The sequence below is a fragment of the Hemitrygon akajei genome, chromosome 30 (genome assembly GCF_048418815.1).
Source record: "Hemitrygon akajei chromosome 30, sHemAka1.3, whole genome shotgun sequence".
Lineage (NCBI taxonomy): Eukaryota > Metazoa > Chordata > Chondrichthyes > Myliobatiformes > Dasyatidae > Hemitrygon > Hemitrygon akajei.
The window spans coordinates 10711127-10730162 of NC_133153.1; the positions used below are offsets into that span (position 1 = coordinate 10711127).

Below are 19036 nucleotides of genomic sequence, written 5' to 3' on the forward strand. Positions count from 1 at the left end.
TTTGATATTTACCAGACAGTTCCAGATTGAAGTGCAGAAGCCACGGCCATTGCCCTGTCAATATTCCTGGTGAACACTCCCGCCGTCAGCCCAAATTCACTGCTGTTGGCTCTTCTAATCACTTCCTCTGTGCTTTTAAACTTCATTATTACTTGGACTGGTCCAAAGATCTGCATCACATGAAAGACATTGGTGACGTCTATGAGGTGCTAAACAACATTCTCATTCAAAGCTTTGGCTTGGGAGAAGTACCTCCTCCTTTGCGATGCGCATGGAATCTGTCACTTCTGAGAAGACCGTGGGCTGAATGTAGTGGCCCTCATCACCAAAGGCACAGCCGCCAGATTCCAGTCTGGCTCCCTCTTCCTTGCCACTCTCGATAAGCTCCAGAATTTTGTTAAGCTGGTCTTGGTCGATCTACATGGATGGAGAGAAATGGATGAGAATTAACTGCAGGCCCTGATGGTAGGGTTTAACCAGTATCTCTGCATGGATGCCATATTTAATTAAACCTGTCTGAGAAACCAACAGTCAAGAGAAGGAACAGAAGCAACAGTCAACAGAAGGAACGTACCTTCTGTTCACACATCGATGGTCCAATGTGGTAGAACAGGTCCTGGTTCCCTCAGGCATCATCTTGTCATCACTCTGAACGTAAGTGAACTAGAGGGTTTAAGTGGCTGAAAACCCGATCTGTTGTGGCTGTTCCATTTTGGGACCCGTGCATCAAAGATGCTCCCTCTACAGGGATCATACATGCATCTAGGCTTTCCTCAAACACATGCAATCCTTGTGAAATTGCATGTTTTTGTTATAATATTAGAATCTGAGCACACAATTGCATCTCATTGTCGGTGGCAGACTCTAGCTTCAGGCTGCCCCATCTTAAGACATGATTTCATTCTCAGTCCCCTATTGAGTTTCATGGATGGTACTACGAAACCTTTCACAACCCGTCTCCTTAAGGGTGTGGTGATGTATTACCAGTAACTTGTCAAAGCGATTTAAGCATGGCATCCATTCAGTTTATGTGCAATTATTTCAGGAGACGTCAAAAACTCATTTATACTACATTATCTTATTTGAGGAATCAGATTAATGCTCCTTAACTCCTTCCCTGCCATCTCTGAAATTCTTCCTTGATGTTGTTCATTGAATTTTACAAGGAATGGTTTAATTTATTCCTTTTAAAATACATGAGAATTCAAAATCTTCTCTTGTTTAGGCAACCCTTTAAGGTGCTATTTTCATGCAATATGATTATGAAAGTTTTATATGTTATGTCTCATTTACATAAAAGTGATATAGACAATTGGCAAATTTGTTGATGAAACCCTCATCAGTGATATTCCTGGAGTTTGCAGGTGGAGAGAGAATATGAAGTTCAGACAATATCGCATGGTGAGAAACTTTAAAGGTCTATTCCTGATTTACATGGCAAGTTCACCTTCTCCGCCTCAGTTAACCTACCCCTGTCCTGTCTGAATTCTTCACCATTCCAACCTGGTAACTTTTACTTAATCCAATCCAATTTTGAAATCCAAGCAAAGATTTTTTTTGAGATAGAAGCTCATCCTTACTCTCTGCAACATGATCACTGTCCCCAAGCATGTACATCACCCTATTCTGTTTCTAGTCTATACTGCAGCCTGTCAACTTCCAGATCTTTTCTTTCCCCCCACCTCACTGTACCTGCTTCTCCTCTGGTAACTCACGTACAGTGCAAACTCTAAGTGCCAAATAATGATAAAATTATGTGGGGTAGAGGTAGGATGAATACTTGCAGGGTTTATTCTCCAGATTGGCTGAGACTCGAACTACAGGTCATAGGTTTAGGGTGAAAGGGGAATGAGTATATACGTATTTACTTTCTTACAGATACAGCGCGGAACTGGCCCTTTGGTCAATCAGCCACGCCATCCAGCAGCCCATCTATTTAACCCTCGCCTATATGCAGCACAATTTACAATGACCAATTAACCTACTAATTAGTCTTTGGGCTGTGGGCGGAAACCAGAGCACCCAGAGGAAACCTACACACTCACGGGAAGAACGTACCAACTCCCTTCAGGCAGTGCGGGACTTGAATTCCGAACTTTAGTGCCCCGAGCTGTAAGTGTGACACTGACCACTATGCTACCTTGGCACCCACATCGGAGGGGAAACACCTTCACTCAGCAGTCATGCACGTGTGCAATGGGCTGCCGGTGGAAGTGGTAGATGTGAGTTCAGTTGTAACATTTAAAACAACTTTAGATAGCTACATGGATGAGAGAGGTATAGAGGGCTATGGTCTGGACCAAGGTCATTGGGACTAGGTGGAAGATTGGGCTGGTACAGACTAGATGGGCCAAAGGCCCTGTTTCTGTGCTGTAGTGCTCTATGACTCTACATAGGATTTCAAGGCTCTGGAAGGTTTTCTATTGAGTAAAGAGAGTGGGAATGAAGAACAGCTATCCTCAGTGGAAGAGTGCTATCCCACAAGAGCCAGTGACGGAGTATTTAGTGCCAGTCACATTACGAGCTGCTACATATAATAAAATGTGCAGATAATAGGCAAATGAGGTTCAGTACCATGTCATACATTATGAAAGCAGGAAGGTGGTGGTAACACTTCACATAGGAAGTGTGAGTGGTAGGGCAGACAGGTAAACTGATTGAAAATTATGAAGGATTTTGATGGCATGGACACTGAGAAAATTTTCATACTGTGGGGAAGAAGCTGTCAACATAGCTGTCCAAGAAACCAAAAGGAAATTCCTTGTGCAAGAACAGGGAGAATATGATGAATATGATATAACAGTGTGATGAAGGTGAACAGCGTTGATACATCAAAGGGGAGCTGGACAAACACAAAGGAGGTAGGAACAGAGGATCTCGCAGATAGATTTAGCTGAGGAAATATTGGAGAATATTCAAGAAGACTTTCAGCATGAACATGGAGTGATTAGGCTGAATGACGTTCTTCTGGGACTACCCTACATATATCTAATGCAATCCTGTGTAAAGTGGTATTTCACAAGGGTCTCCTGTTATTCACAATCCTCATTAATGAAGTAGACTTTGAAATCAAAAGCGTTACATATAAATTTGAAGGTGACACCAAATTTGGATATGGCAGCAAAGTCAGGTTGGGGAGAGTCGGCCCTGAGGTGAATTGTAGCAAATTACAGATATTCCCCAGTACTGTACATCTTGTAAAGGAAAACTTTGCATTATTGCAAAACAAGTGGGTGAAATGCATAATTTAGTAACGTTGTATTCACTTGTTTGATGCATTGAAAACCAGTTTGTAAATTGAGTTCAGGAGCTCCAAAGAATCAACGACTATATAATAAAAATGTGTGAGGAGAGTGTCCATAAATAAAAGGGCTTCTGTGCATTAATACATTTGAAATGGACGTTTAATTGGCAAATAAATTAAAAAATATGAAGTATTACATTTTGATAAGAAATTAGGAAAATGGGGTGGAAAAATGAAAGGATCCCAGATACAGATGACCTTACGCAGATTTTGAAAGCAATAAGAGCAGCCCAAGTATTTTTCTAGTAGGAAACTGCTGGGAGTAAAAGTTTTAATAAACGTGGCATGAGTCTGACTTAGCCCTGCTTGCTATATTAACAAATGGATAAAGAGATAGAGACGAGGCTAAGATGTGAAGTCATAACTGTCGGGGAAGGATGAACCAGCTGGGCTTTTCTTTTGAACAGGGGAGGCTCTGCAGCAATCTGTTGGGAGCCCCAATTTCTGAATAACTTTGCTAAATTAGACAGAGGGAAAGAAGTTTCTAATTGAGGCAAAGAGCAAAACTAAAGGTCACCCCATCACACACATAAAACAAAGCTAAAAATTCAACTGGGATTTCTTTATCCCGAGATCAGTGGGAATGTGATCCTCACTGCCAATGGTTAGGCCCTGGCAGCCTCTTCTCACCTGAGGTCCTTGATCTGTCTTTGGATCGAAAGGGTTGCCCACCACTCGCCTTTTGACCCTTTCCACACTGCGGCGCACAAACTCCTCGTACACCTTCTCCTCCACGAATATTCGAGCGGCCGCAGTACAGCACTGCCCTTGGTTAAAGAAGGCCCCCTGCGAGGCGCAGTCGACGGCCAGGCCCACTGAGGAGGAAACGGAATCTGTAAGCATTTCTAGCTTCTCTTAAAGAGGCAAAGTTGCAGCCCGGGACCTTCCTCATCACTCCACCTTCAGTGATGTGCAGAAGCCGTGGCAGAGTCCTGGACCGTACACTCATCGGTGGAACCTCTGCACTGGGTGATGGTACTGGGGCCAAGACTCTCGGTCTGAGCAGCGTAGTGGGTCTTGGTCAGGGTTCCAGGTCTGTGCCACAACAGTAAGTGCTCATCAGGAAATGTTTCCTGATACATTCTGGGTATCTTGGGGCCATTCAATAAGGTTTAAAAGCAACAGAATTGCTGGTAACACTTGCAGATCAGCCGGCATCGACGGAAAAAGAAATAATTAGTTTTTCATCAGAACTGAGGGTGAAGGAAGAAAGCAAGTTTGTTTTCAGTGGCAGAGAAGGTGGGGAATGAATGATGGAACAAAGGGAATATCTTTGATAGGGTGAGACCCAGGGTATTAGGTTATGGTTAGGATCAAAATCTCTCTCTAATGCTGTTAGACTGAGGCACGTCCAGCAGGCCAGAAAATATGAACAGTAAAAAAGGAAAACTAAGCCAAAATGGTGAAGGAGAGTTCATAAACAGACAGAAAAGAGGGAAATTCCCCCCCCCCCCCCAGTTTAGAAGACAGCAATGTCCCAGATGGAAATTAAGTTGCTATTCCTCAAACTCTGTTCCTCATTGTAACGCTGCAGGAGACCACAGACAGAAAGGTCAGAGTGGGTGTGGAATGGGGAACAAAAGTGGCAGGCATAATCTGGAAGCTCACAAACATCTCTGTGTAATAAATTCAAGTGTTCTATAAATGGATCACCTAGTCTGGGCTTGGCTTCTCCAATGCAGAGGTGGACATGTAGCGAGCACTGAACGGGCTACACTAGATTGGGAGGAAGTGCAGGAGAATCACTGCTTCCCGTGAAAAGAGTATTCAGTGAGAGGGGAGGAGGTGATGTTGAAGGACAGATGTTGCACCTCCTGCCTTTGCAAGGGGAAATACCACAAGATGGGCAGTGGTTCATGCAGAGCAGGCAGTCATGAAGGGAGTGATCTCTTCAAAATCCTGGAAGTGGAAGTGAATATGTATCTGGAGGTGAAATCTTGTTCGAACTGATGGAAATTCAAAGTATAATCAATTGTTTGAACAGTTTTCTCTCTTTTCCAATTTTTACGTCTCCTTTGCTGATTACCTAGAAGTGATTCCATCAGAAAATTCAACAATATTCAGAGATTAATAGGCTTAACTGCTGCAAATGGTTATCTGAGACTGAGAAGTTCAAAGATTCAAAACACTTCTAGTTTTCGTTGAACTGAACGCAGTTCGATTCTAGCAGGAGGGCAGTTTTATGAAATGGCAACTTGTGAAATTCATAAAAACAGAAAAGGATGTTCTCTTACAATCGGAGTCTGCGAAGACAATGAAGGGATTCTTGCCTCCAAGCTCCAGGGTCACCCTCTTTAGGTTACTTTTCGAGGCAGCTTCCACGATGGACTTTCCCACCTGTCAGGACAGGAAAGACAAGTGGGTCCGAGTAAATACATGGACAAACAACACTTCTCATTCAGTTAGGATCCTCTCTTCTGAGATTTGAAAATCAATAACCTTGAATTTGGTGGTAATATATTCTTATTTTACACTCTATTAACCCTAGTACTAATCCAACACTGTGTTTGCCATTGTCAATCCCAGAACTCCAGTAATATATCATGCTGCCTGTGAATATATCATGCAAAGACTGTGCCAATAACATTCAATGTACAGGGCAACACAATATTCCCTAATAAAAGTTTTTCATTTTATACCTCACTAACCTGAGTATTATCCTAATAATAGATCCCTACTAAATATCCTGATCATATAATTTGATATACTATGCCCTAATAATATATTCTCACTGTACGTCCCACTTAGATGCCAATGGTGGTGTAGTGGTTAACGCAACACTTCACAATACAGGCAATCCGGGTCCAATTCTCGCCACCGCCTGTAAGGAGTTTCTACGTTCTCCCCGTGACTGCGTGGGATTCCTCCCTCAGTCCAAAGACAAATCCAGTTGGTAAGGTAATTGGTCATTGTAAATTGTCCCATGATTAGGCTGGGGTTAAATTGGGGCATTACTGGACGGTGTGGCTCGAAAGGCCTGTTCTGTCGTATCTCAGTAAAATAAAATAAAATTGATGCCTACTATACATTCCAGTAAATACAGAGTATTCCATGAAATCCACCACTGTATCTCAACATACTTCCATTGTACCTCCACATTGCTCTATCCCAACAACATATTCCCACTGCTGATCCCATTTACGCTTGTGTCTCCACAATATACATGTAAAACCTATTAACGTCAGCAGTGTCTCCCAATTACACATGCTCACTGTACATCCCAGCAATTCCAGTACCCACTGAATAAGATTTTTCCCCTTTCCATCCCTCTCACCCGATGACTACCCAGATAATATATTTTCATTGTACATAACGCTAACTCCCATGTTGTTCCTCTCCGTGCCTCATGGTGCCTTGGGCGGCAACCTTACAGGTTCTTTGGCATTTTGTTTGTTTTTTACAAGGTTAAGTTGCTAGCTCAACCCTGCACAGATGGAAAGGATGCAAGGAACTGGCCAGATTCGAACCCAGATCCACTCACTCCGAAGCCTGGTGCAGATGCCACTACACCACCGGTCAGTATACTACTTCAATAATACGTTTTCACTGTAAACACAGCACCTTCTCTGGAATTTCTGTATTATTTCAGAAATTCCCTTTCATTAGCACCACACCTTGACAACATCATCCAAATTACCTCAACAAATAATATACACTTTCTGTATGTCCGTTAGCTACTACATTGTTTTGCAGTGGAAAAATTCCTAATGTTTATCCTGTTATTCCAGGACCCTATCCTAGGATTGTACTTCTCTTTACATTGCACTGAATGGTGTGGAGGATAGACCTCGTTCCACAAGTTCGGTCTGAAATCCTTGGGAGAGCATTGGTGCTTGGTTGAACCTGGTTGCCTGCTCTTCTTTCCCTGCAGGTTCCCCCGTGTGATTTGTTACTTTACTAACCACAACCGCCAGGAACACGACCACACCCACCATCTTGGATCTCAGCCCAAAACTGGAGCCAAGGGATTCTGTTTCAGGCTAAGTTACAATCTAGATGCAATTCCCTGCAGTTAAAATTGGGCTGGGTTTCCTGAGGGAATTTACTATTCAAGATGCAACTTGAACAGTTTTTGTAATTGCTGGAAAAAACCTTTGAATCATTTAGCTCACAATGTAAAAATACACTCCGCACTGACATTTGAGATTTAAAAGAATAATAATTGCTACAATTTTTAAAATTCCAGATAACTGACAATTAGTTTTAAAACTTATGCAGAATTGAATTCCTGTTTTGCAGATATACCAATCATTTTTTTCCAAGTAATTTAATTATATTTTTATTTATTTATGTGATGGATCTGAACACTGCTGGCTTGGCCAGGACTTGGTGCCCATCTCTGATTATTCTTGACGAGGTGAGTCACATTTTTGAACAACTACTGTCCTTGTGGTGAAACTATTCCAAAAGTGCTGTCGCAGGAAGTTCCATTAATGACGTTTTTCCAGGCCAATCAGACAGGTGCCTTGGAGGGGAACCTCAGGTGATGGATTTCCTATATACCTGTTGTTGGTTAAAGATTATGGATTTGTTCCTATAAGTTGTACCTGTCGGTGGTTACCAAGATTTTGGATTTGGTCCTATATATCACCTGTCGGTGATTAAAGATTATGGATTTGGGAGGAGCTGGTAGACTAGCCAGGGTAAGTAATTCTAGTGCATGTTGTGGAATCTAATGAAGTCCACTGCTTTGATAGTTAGGGTATGGGAGCCATGGCTGGATTGCTCGTCAAAGTGGCTGCTTTCTCCTGAATGGTTTTGAGGTTCTTGTAGGCTTTTAGACTGTTACTTTCATTTAAATTTTATCCATGGGTATCCTTGTGTTTGAAAATTACTATGGGGCTTCCTGAAGGCCTGGAATGGCTGTAATTAACAGAAGCTGACTTTGGTGATGTATTTGAACACGTGTATGGCACATTATGGGTGGGATCAGCTTCCAGCATGTTGTTTATCAAGGAGGCACAAAGGATATGGAGGTGGGCACAATCTGAGCAGACCTCCTTGGTTACACAAGCTGAGCTGAAAATCCAGCGTTGTCCCCAGGCCTGGCTACCTGTTGCCAGGTTCATGACCCAACATCAAAGTGTGACCAACTGTGCCATGGTTTTCCCACTGGCTAACCTTGCCTTGCAAATCACTCGCCCACACATGTCTCCGATCCTGTCCACACCACAGGTCTGCGGCAAAATGAATTTCCCTTCACTTACAGCAAGTTCTTGTTACATCAGCGTCAGTATGTTCGAACACATTGTCAGAATTGTATTGGGGATGTCATACCTCAGTAGAACCAGTGAACGCCACTTTGTCAATGTCCTTGTGACAGGCTATAGCAGCCCCGGCAGTGGGTCCATACCCAGGGATGATATTCACCACACCAGGAGGGAATGGAACCTGAAATTAATGAATAGATTTACACGTTTACCGACTGAAATATCCAAAAGCATCTGTCTTCCAAAACTAGGCTGCAAATTTCACATTGGCCATCAACATTAGTTCATGCACACAACGGTCGTGACTTTCCAACGAGGACACATCAGTTACAGGTGAGTGGCTGTCCACCACTAACATGGAGTTGGCTGGTTAGCTCAACGATATCAAATAAATACGGTAAGTTGTCAGTGTGGGGTGGATCGCTAGGAAGGTCAGTGGAGAGTGCTGGAGTGATTGCCTGGCTTGCAGGTTGCTCGTCTGATGGTACAGATGGGAGGTACGGGGAGCCGAGCTAAAGCCAGGTCATGATGTTGCCTCAAGGAGATCTGTCTGTAGCAGACTTCAGAACTTGAGCCTGGTGAGGCAGATCTGCAAGTAGTGATGAAGTGCGGACCCAACTCTTGGAGGTGGTGTTAAATGTTATCGCACAGGGTGTCATTGAACTTGTTCAGGCCCCTTTTGTGTACAGGTGTCAGGAGGAAAATCATGAATTTAGTGGAACTTGTGGCTAGTCTATATTTTCCTTTGTAGTCAAATTCATACTGATATTGACTTGGACAGTTCATAAAAATGTTACATGACATTGGGGAAAATTATTCTTACTTTTACCATATTCACAATACAAAAACAATTTTGCTTTAATCTCACAATTCCAGTTACCCAGTCTCAACTCCAGTAATCTCACATACTGTCTGTGTGCAGTCCCCACTTTCTACTTGTGACAGCCAGTGTCTCCCCATGGCCATGTTTCGACAGTGATGGAGGATTTCAAAATGCAGGTAGATTGGGAAAATCAGGTTGGTATCCAGACCCAAGAAAGGGAATTTGTAGCATGTCAATGAGATGACTTTTTAGAGCAGCTTGTGGTTTGGCCAACTAGGGGAAAGGCTACTGGATTGGGAGTTGTGTAATGAACCGGATTTTATTAGGGAGCTTAAGGTAAAGGAACCTTGGGGAGACAGTGATCATAATATGATTGAATTCACCCTGGAGTCTGAAAAATAGTAGATAAAGTCAGATGTATCAGTATTACAGTGGAGTAAATGGAATTACAGAGGCATTGAAAGAGGAGTTGGCCAAAACTTGTTGGAAGGGGACACAAGCAGGGATGATGGCAGAATGGCAACAGGTGGAGTATGAATTGAATTGCCTTTATTACTTGCATCCTTCACATACATGATGAGTAAAACTCTTTACGTTACGTCTCCATCTAAACCGGGCAATTTGGGAGGCACATACCAAAGATGATGAAGGATTCTAAAGGGAGAATGAGGCAACTGTGGCTGACAAGAGAAGTTAAAGACAGCATAAAAGGAAAAGAGAGGGCATATATATAGCAAAAAATAGCAGGAAGGTAGAGGATTGGGAAGCTTTAAAAAACCAACAGAAGGCAACTAAAAGAGCTATAAAGAGAGAAAAGATGAAATATGAGGGTAAGCTAGCCAATAATATAAAAGAGGATACCAGATGTTTTTTCAGATATATGAGGAGTAAATGCGAGGCAAGAGCGCATACCAGACCGCTGGAAAATGATGGTAGAAATGTAGTATTGAGGAACAAAGAAATGGCCGATGAACTGAGTAAGTGTTTTGTGTCAGTCCTCACTGTGGAAGACACTAGCAGTATGGCAGAAATTTAGGAGTGTCAGGGACAGAAGTGAGTGTAGTTGTGATTACTAAGGATGAGGTGCATAGGAATCTGAAAGTTCTGAAGGTAGATAAGTTACCTGGACCAGACGGAACATTGACTCCAGGGCTCTGAAGGAGGCAGCTGAAGAGATTTTGGAGGCATTCATAATGATCTTTCAAGAATCACTAGTTTCTGGAGGATTGGAAGATTGCAAATGTCACTCCACTCTTTAAGAAGGGAGGGAAGCAGAAGGGAATTATAGGCCAGTTAGCCTGATTTCAGTGGTTGGGAAGATGTTGGAGTTCATTATTATGGATGAAGTTCGAGGGTACTTGGAGGCATATGATAAAATAGACCGTAGTCAGCGTAGTTTCCTTAAGGGGAATTCTCTGAGGAAATAACAGACAAGACAGACAAAGGAGAGCCAGTGGATGTAGTTTACTTTATTTTAAGAGGGCCTTTGAAAAAGTACTGCACATGAGGCTGCTGAACAAGATAAGAATCCGTGGTATTACAAGAAATATACTAGCATGGATAAAAGATTGGCTGACAGGCAGGAGGCAAAAAGTGGGAATAAACAGGGCCTTTTCTCATTGGCTGCTGGTGACTAGTGGTGTTCAGCAGGGGCCAGTGTTGGGACCATTTATTGCTCCATTATATGTTAGTGATTTGGATGAGGGAATCGATAACTTTATGGCTACGTTTGCGGATAATATGAAGATAAGTAGAGGGGCAGGGAGTCTGCAGAACGACTTACACAGACTGGGAGAATGGGCAAAGAATCGGCAGATGGAATATAGGGTATGGTAGTGTATGATGATGCGTTTTAGTAGAAGGAGTAATAACATAGATTATTTTCTAAATGGAGGAAATTTAAAAATCAGAGGTGTAAGGGACTTGTGGGTTTTTGCGTAGGATTCTCCAAAGATTAACTTGCAGGTTCACTGGTGGTAAGGAAGGCAAATGCAAAGTTAGCATTCATTTGGAAAGTACTAGAGTAAAAGAGCTTGTTTATTATTCCAAATATAAGAGGTTAAAATTGAATCTAAAGAATCAAAGTACGTCTTAGGAATAAAAATAGGTAAGGCCTGAAAAAGATATAAAAATTTAGGAAGAATCTTCATTTTAATCGAATTAATTCGGCCAATTAGGGATAAAGAAAGAGGGGACCATTTAGAAAGCGTCTTTTTCACATAATTCAATAAGGGGTTTCTTATTAAATTTATTCTTTAAATAAATTCTTGAAGTTTTTAATAATTTTTATACCTAGATATGTAAATTGACTTGTAACAACTTTGAACGGAAATTTGGCATTTGATGACATTAGGTCATTTAAAGGAAATAGCTCACTTTTATGTAGGTTCAGCTTATATCCTGAAAAAGAACTAAACCAGGAGATTAAAGAAAGAACCAAAGGTAAAGAAGTTTCAGTGTTAGAGATAAAAAGTAAAATATCATCAGCGTATAATTAAATTTTATGAGACATACCTTCCCTTAGTATACCAGAAATGTCCTTAGATTCTCGAAGTGCTATTGCTAAGGGTTCTATAGCTAAAGCAAAAAGTAAAGGACTAAGAGGACAACCTTGTCTAGTTCCCCGTTGTAATTTAAAGGGCTTAGAAATTTGGGAGTTAGTAATAACCTGAGTGGTAGGAGACAAGTAGATTAATTTAACCCAACAAATAAAATTAGGCCCAAAATTAAACTTTTCTAAGGTCTTAAAAAGATAAGTAAAAGAGCAAGGAGGTAATGCTGAGGCATTAGAAAGACTGCACTTGGAGTGTTGTTAGCAATTTTGAGTCTGTTATCTATGAAAAGATGTGCTGGCATTGAAGCAGGTCCAGAGAAAGTTCACGAGAATGATCCCAGGAATGAAAGGGTTAACATCTGAGGCGTGTTTGATGCATCTGGGCCTGTACTCACTGGAGTTTAGAAAAAAGACGGGGATTTCATTGAAACCTACCAAATATTGAAAGGTTGGATATGGAGAGGCTGTTTCCTATACAGCGGAGTCTACAACCAGAGGGCACAACCTCAGAATTGAGGGATGCCCATCTAAAACAGAGATGAGGAGGAATTTCTTTAACCAGACGGTAGTGAATCTGTGGAATTTATTGCCACAGATGACTGTGGAGACCAAATCATTGAGTATATTTAAAGCAGAGGTTGATAGGTTCTTGATTAGTCAGGGTGTTGAAAGTTACGGGGGAAAGGCAGAAGAATTGGATTGTGAGTGATGATGAAACACCAGAAGCAGACGTGATAGGCCGAATGGCCTAGTTCTGCTCCAATTGTTTGAAGTGGACATGGAAAGCAGGCTTTTAGGAGCCATCAGCATTGACTCTGACATTTTATTGAAACAAAGGCATTGGTAAGGCCTAATTTGGAGTACTGTGTGCATTTCTGTTCATGTACCTACAGGAAAGATATCAATAAGACTGAAAGAGTACAGAGAAAATTTACAACATGTTGCCACGTCTTGATGACCTGAATTGTATGTAGAGATTGAATAGGTTAGGACTTTATTCCCTGGAGTGTAGGAGAGTGAGGGGAGATTTGATAGAGTTGTACAAAATTATGAGGGGTATAGATGGGTAAACATAAGCAGGCTTTTTCCACTGAGGTTGGGTGAGTCTAGAACCAGAGGTCATGGGTTAAGGGTGAAAGATGAGATGTTTAAGGGGAAAATGAGGGGGAACTTTTTCACCTAGAGTGTGGAAAGAGCTGCCAGTGCAAGTGATGGATACAGTTCTGATTTCAACATCTAAGAGAAGCTTGGATAGGTACCTGGATAGAAGGGGTATGGAGGGCTATGTTCCAGGAACAGGTCAATGGAACTAAGCAGAATAATAGTTCAGCATGGACTAGATGGGCCAAAGGATCTGTTTTTTGTTTTGCTGTGGTTTTCTATAACTCCGATCTTCACTTACTCTACATTAAAGAAATTGGCACATATGCAGGTAAGGCAAACAGAAGTCACTGTGCCAAAATTAATTAACGAGAGTTTGGCACCACATCAGTCATCTTGCATCACTGGGGCACCATCAATGAACCAGGGACTCAGTGACCATTCATAGAATAGCTTCCTGGTTGAACTGGTGTGGACGGTGTCACAAGGACACCCGTGAGTCCCGTGGGACATGGTTGCTGGGAAGAACTGGGCTCATGGCCATTAGAGGTGATGAGTTTAAAATGTCAAATACTGAAGGGGTCTCCTGATGGGGCAACTCAGAATAAGGAGGCAAAATATTTACTCTTCTTTTGGGACTTAAATGGGAGTCTCAAATGGAACACATGGGACTTCTAATGTCAACAATGACATACTGTCATGGATTGCTCCATCTGGATTCTGGTTATTGAACAACTCTGGCTCAACACTAGTTGATGAATTCCATTGACCAACGTCTGACTAATGAGTTGCCCCAGCCACTTCTGACGAGAGGCCATTAAGTCAAAAGATTAAATCTTTCTTCCTCCATGGATGCTGCCTGACTTGTTCATGATTCCTTCACACCAGCAGCAATCCACAAGAACCAATTAACTTTCCAATCGGCACTTTTTTGCTTCATTTCTGGTTTTCATATTTTTCTTTGACATGTATGGGGCTATTCTTTCCCAGAAACCATCTTATAACTCTACTGCCTGTTCTGAAAGGAGTTGGAAGGCTGGAGATGCTCCAAAAAGCTCTATACCAACACCCTGAGAATTTGGCACTGATTAATTTGACAGAAAATTATTTGTAGCTCACCACTAAGAGAGTGGAGGCCCTTTCTATGTTGGAACCTCAGTAAATTCTGTTTTCATTTCAATCAATTTTATCCCAAAGATTCACTGATTGGCAAGTTAATTGGTCCTTGTGTATTGCTCCTGGTGTGAAGGTGAGTAGTAGAATCTCTTGGGGAGTTGATCAAAGATGTGCAGAGAATAAATATTGGGATTCGTGTGGGATCTCTCTCCAGTAGTTGTCTCCACATTTATCCTCCTGTCCCTCACCTGGCACCACCTCTCTCTCCTTTTCATCTACCTCTATCCGTTATCCACCTGCCTCTGTTACAATCACCACCCCGTATGACTCGAGCTGCTCATTATTCTTCAGCCTTCCTCATCTACCAGTCTCCCTCTCCTCTATGTACTGACCATCTCCCCTCTCAGCCCTAATTCAATTGAAAACATCAGCAATTCCTTTCCTCCGACAGACACTGAATTCCTCCAGCAGATTGCTTTTTGGTTAGGGTTAGTATAAATGGGTGGCATTGATTCAGTGGGCTGAAGGGCCTGTTCCCATCCAGTGACAAGGGGAGCCACGCATGCAAACAGCCTAGCTCTTTTTCCTGAGGTTTAATGCTGAGCCTCAGTACCAGAACAACACTAGCACTGAATCATGGCACTAAACTTCGGCAAAAGGACATTGGGACATGGAGGGCTATGGTCCAGGTGTGGGTCAATGGGACTGGTCAGAATAACAGTTCAACATGGACTAGATGGCTGAAAGGCTCATTTCTGTGCAGAAGTGCTGCTCTGTGACTCTCCGTGACCATATGATAGAAATTACCAGACCTCAGTGCCAGTGCCAGAGATTTTGCTGCTTCTCAAACATCCAATAATAGAAAATGAGTCATTTTATGTTTTCTCTCCAATTACCCTATTTCCATCTGGTAAAAGTCTGAGGTTGAACCAGCCCGTTTGCAGTTTTGTGGTTACAGTGGACCCTAAGATGAGCTTCTGATGACATGCCTCTGGCAGTAATTCCATCCCCACAACATTGCCAGTTCCCATGCAGAAATACACACCATCCCATTGTCACCCTGAGCAGCCTCCCAGTGTCTGAACAAGCTGAAGCTCAACCAAAAATCAGAGCTATCAGCATCAACATTCTCATTCTTGTTTGTAAACCCTTCTGTGGTCTTCCTATCTCTGTTATCTCCGGTCCTCTAAGATATTTGTGCTCCTTTGACCCTGAGCTCAGAAACAGTCCTGATTTTAAATGCTCCACACTGGCATCTCTTTCTCAGCTACTATGATTCTAAGCTTGGGAATTCCTGTCCTAAACTTCATCTCTGTTCCCTTCCTCACTTGCTGTTTGTTGTTCATCTTCTCCAATATCACCTCAAGTCAAGTTCTGTTTAATTACTTTTTTATGAAATCTCACGCAACGTTTTATTACATTTAAGGTGCTGTCTGTGTACAGGAGCTTCAGGACTCACACGACCAGGTTCAGGAAGTTATTACCCCTCAACCATCAGGTTCTTGAACCAAAGGGGATAACTTCACTCTACTTCACTTGCCCCATCACTGAAATGTTCCCACAGCTAATGGATTCACTTTCAAGGACTCTTCATCTCCTGGTCTCGATATTTATTGCTGAATTATTTATATATTTGTTTCTTCTTTCTGCATTTGCACAGTTCGTTGTCTCCTGCACTCTGGCTGAATGCCCTAGTCAGGTGGTCTTTCATTGATTCTGATATAGTAATTATTCTGTAGATCTGTCGAGTATGTCCACCACAAAAAGAATCTTAGGATTGTATGTGGTGACATATATATACTTTGATAATAAAATTTACTATGAACTTTGAAATGCTCCCTTTTCATTGCTAATACCCCAAATATCACAAAGAGTAGGATAAAGTATGGGATAATTCGATCACAATCTACATGGACTTTCATGCTGCTAATGAGGTATTCTGAGTGGTAGAACTCAGTAGGGGTGGATCTGATGACCCCCTATGCAGTGTCAGAATCTTTCTGCCTCTCTTCAATAAGCCTGCCCCAATGCCCCAAACCCAACGTATTATTGTTGGGTGTCTCAGCCTTTTCGTTTTGGGAAATAACCCTGGACCTTTGGGGCATCTCTCTGGGTCAAGGTGCCACTTCAGGCAGTAGTTGGGAGTCTGGGCACCAGGGGGCAGTATGAGCTGCAGAAAACGATGAAGACACTGGATTCCCTCTGATGCAGCATTTCTGACAGGCTCAGATATTCCCAAAGTAATCCACAGTCAATGATGCTCAAGCTCCATTGAGTCTAACATCATGGAAAGAGATCCTTCAGCCCACTTAGTCTACACCAGCAATCAAGCACTGTTCCTGTGACCAGCAGAGTGGGGGCTGCCTCATGAGGGATCAATCCTGACCTCAGGTGCTGTTGATGTGGAATATACATGTTCCTGTCCCTGTGACTGCTCCGCTTTCCTCCCCCATCCCACAGACGTGCAGCTTGTAGGGTTCATTGGTTGCTATAAATAGATAGATAGATAGATAGATAGATAGATACTTTATTCATCCCCATGGGGAAATTCAACTTTTTTTCCAATGTCCCATACACTTGTTGTAGCAAAACTAATTACATACAATACTTAACTCAGTAAAAAAATATGATATGCATCTAAATCACCGTCTCAAAAAGCATTAATAATGGCTTTTAAAAAGTTCTTAAGTCCTGGCGGTAGAATTGTAAAGCCTAATGGCATTGGGGAGTATTGACCTCTTCATCCTGTCTGAGGAGCATTGCATCGATAGTAACCTGTCACTGAAACTGCTTCTCTGTCTCTGGATGGTGCTATGTAGAGGATGTTCAGAGTTATCCATAATTGACCGTAGCCTACTCAGCGCCCTTCGCTCAGCTACCGATGTTAAACTCTCCAGTACTTTGCCCACGACAGAGCCCGCCTTCCTTACCAGCTTATTAAGACGTGAGGCGTCCCTCTTCTTAATGCTTCCTCCCCAACACGCCACCACAAAGAAGAGGGCGCTCTCCACAACTGACCTATAGAACATCTTCAGCATCTCACTACAGACATTGAATGACGCCAACCTTCTTAGGAAGTACATTCGACTCTGTGCCTTCCTGCACAAGGCATCTGTGTTGGCAGTCCAGTCAAGCTTCTCGTCTAACTGTACTTCCAGATACTTGTAGGTCTTAACCTGCTCCACACGTTCTCCATTAATGATCACTGGCTCCATATGGGGCCTAGATCTCCTAAAGTCCACCACCATCTCCTTGGTCTTGGTGATATTGAGACGCAGGTAGTTTGAGTTGCACCATATCACAAAGTCCTGTATCAGTTTCCTATACTCCTCCTCCTGTCCATTCCTGACACACCCGACTATGGCCGTGTCATCAGCGAACTTCTGCACATGGCAGGACTCTGAGTTATATTGGAAGTCTGATGTGTACAGGGTGAACAGGACCGGAGAGAGTACGGTTCCCTGCGGCACTCCTGTGCTGCTGACCACCGTGTCAGACCTACAGTCTCCCAACCGCACATACTGAGGTCTATCTGTCAAGTAGTCCACTATCCAATCCACCATGTGAGAGTCTACTCCCATCTCCGTTAGTTTGTGCCTTAAGATCTTGGGCTGGATGGTGTTAAAGGCACTAGAGAAGTCAAGGAATGTAATCCTCACATTTGCCCCTAGTGTGTAAATTAGTGGAAAAATCTTGGGGGCGTGGGGGTGGGAACACGAGGAGAATGAAATGGGTTCAGGTAGGACATCAAGGGATGCTTAATGGTCAACACTGATTAAATGGCCTAACGTTTATTAAATAATAATAATAATCTTTAAAAATTTATCTTCAGGACCGAAGAAGGGCCTTGGCCCGAAATGTTGACTGTTTATTGAATTCCATGGATGCTGCCTGTCCTGCTGAGTTCCTCCAGCACTTTGTGTGTGTTGCTCTGGATTTCCAGCATCTGCAGACTTTTGATGTGGTGTTTTCCAAGCTTGGCAATTAGCTTGCAGATGTCTGATCACCGGTCAAAGCGACATCCTCAGAGCACAGTTGTTGGTGTTTCTCTCTGGGAGTGCTCACGTTTATATAACGCCCCCACCCTGGGTCCTGACTGGCTACCCCTTCAGTTGACCTTTGAATTCTAAACACAAAATACTCTGCAGATGCTGGGGTCAAAAATTGGTTCAATTTCCTTTGGCTGTCAGGGGTTTGTAGATGACGTCTATTTCTATATGTTTGTTTACAGAGTTATCAGAAGAGAACCATGCTTCTAAAAATTCTCGTGCCTGCCCCGTGTTTGCCAGCACCCAAACCTCCTCGGTGTCACAGTTAAAGTGGTATCCTTCTTGGTCTTCGTGTATGTGCCGAGAATAGTGACAATAGATCATGTCTCCGCACCGCCCGTTTGTGTCCCTGTAGACATGTTCAGTCTTTCTCATGTTTAAATGGACTACGCTGTATCCATGGACACTATAACTCCACTTTATTCAACCACTCACTTATACACCTGGAGCCATTAACCAATGACCCTGCATGTTTTGAGGACGTGGGAGGACATTGTGGGAACTTTACGTGCTCACAGGGTGGGATCTGCAAACTCAGCCGAGACAATTTCTGAAGCTGGGGATTGAACCCGGGCCTCTGGCACTGGGGCAGCTCTACTAGCCGTGTCGCTGCGTGTCTGCTGCAAAAGGGCTGGGATTTGCGACCGACTGCTTGTCAGGTTCCCCTGAGAATGGAGCTCGGAGAAGTCCAGTATAAATGACTGAAGAAGAGCCCGCTTCAGAAGCCACCCACTCTCATTAGCCACCTTTGAACTCCAGGGCCTGGAGTAGAAGCAAGTTAACCTCAGTCCTTGAGTCGTGAACAACAACATGGCTGGCTAATCAATGAGAGCCTGAATAGTTTATGGTGTAGACAGGAATTGTTTTTGAAAGGAATTG

At 42.8% G+C, this 19036-nt stretch overlaps 1 protein-coding gene across 1 annotated transcript in view; it reads right to left on the minus strand.

The window, feature by feature from the left end:
* aldh1a3 (aldehyde dehydrogenase 1 family, member A3) overlaps window positions 1-19036 on the minus strand; it is a 110712-nt gene that overhangs the window by 13891 nt on the left and 77785 nt on the right. The window contains exons 7-11 of the mRNA XM_073032825.1: window positions 8582-8695; window positions 5539-5641; window positions 3935-4119; window positions 253-417; window positions 13-170 (exon numbers count right to left, since the gene is read on the minus strand). Coding sequence (XP_072888926.1) covers window positions 13-170; window positions 253-417; window positions 3935-4119; window positions 5539-5641; window positions 8582-8695 — 725 coding nt within the window. The remainder of the gene's footprint in view (window positions 1-12; window positions 171-252; window positions 418-3934; window positions 4120-5538; window positions 5642-8581; window positions 8696-19036) is intronic.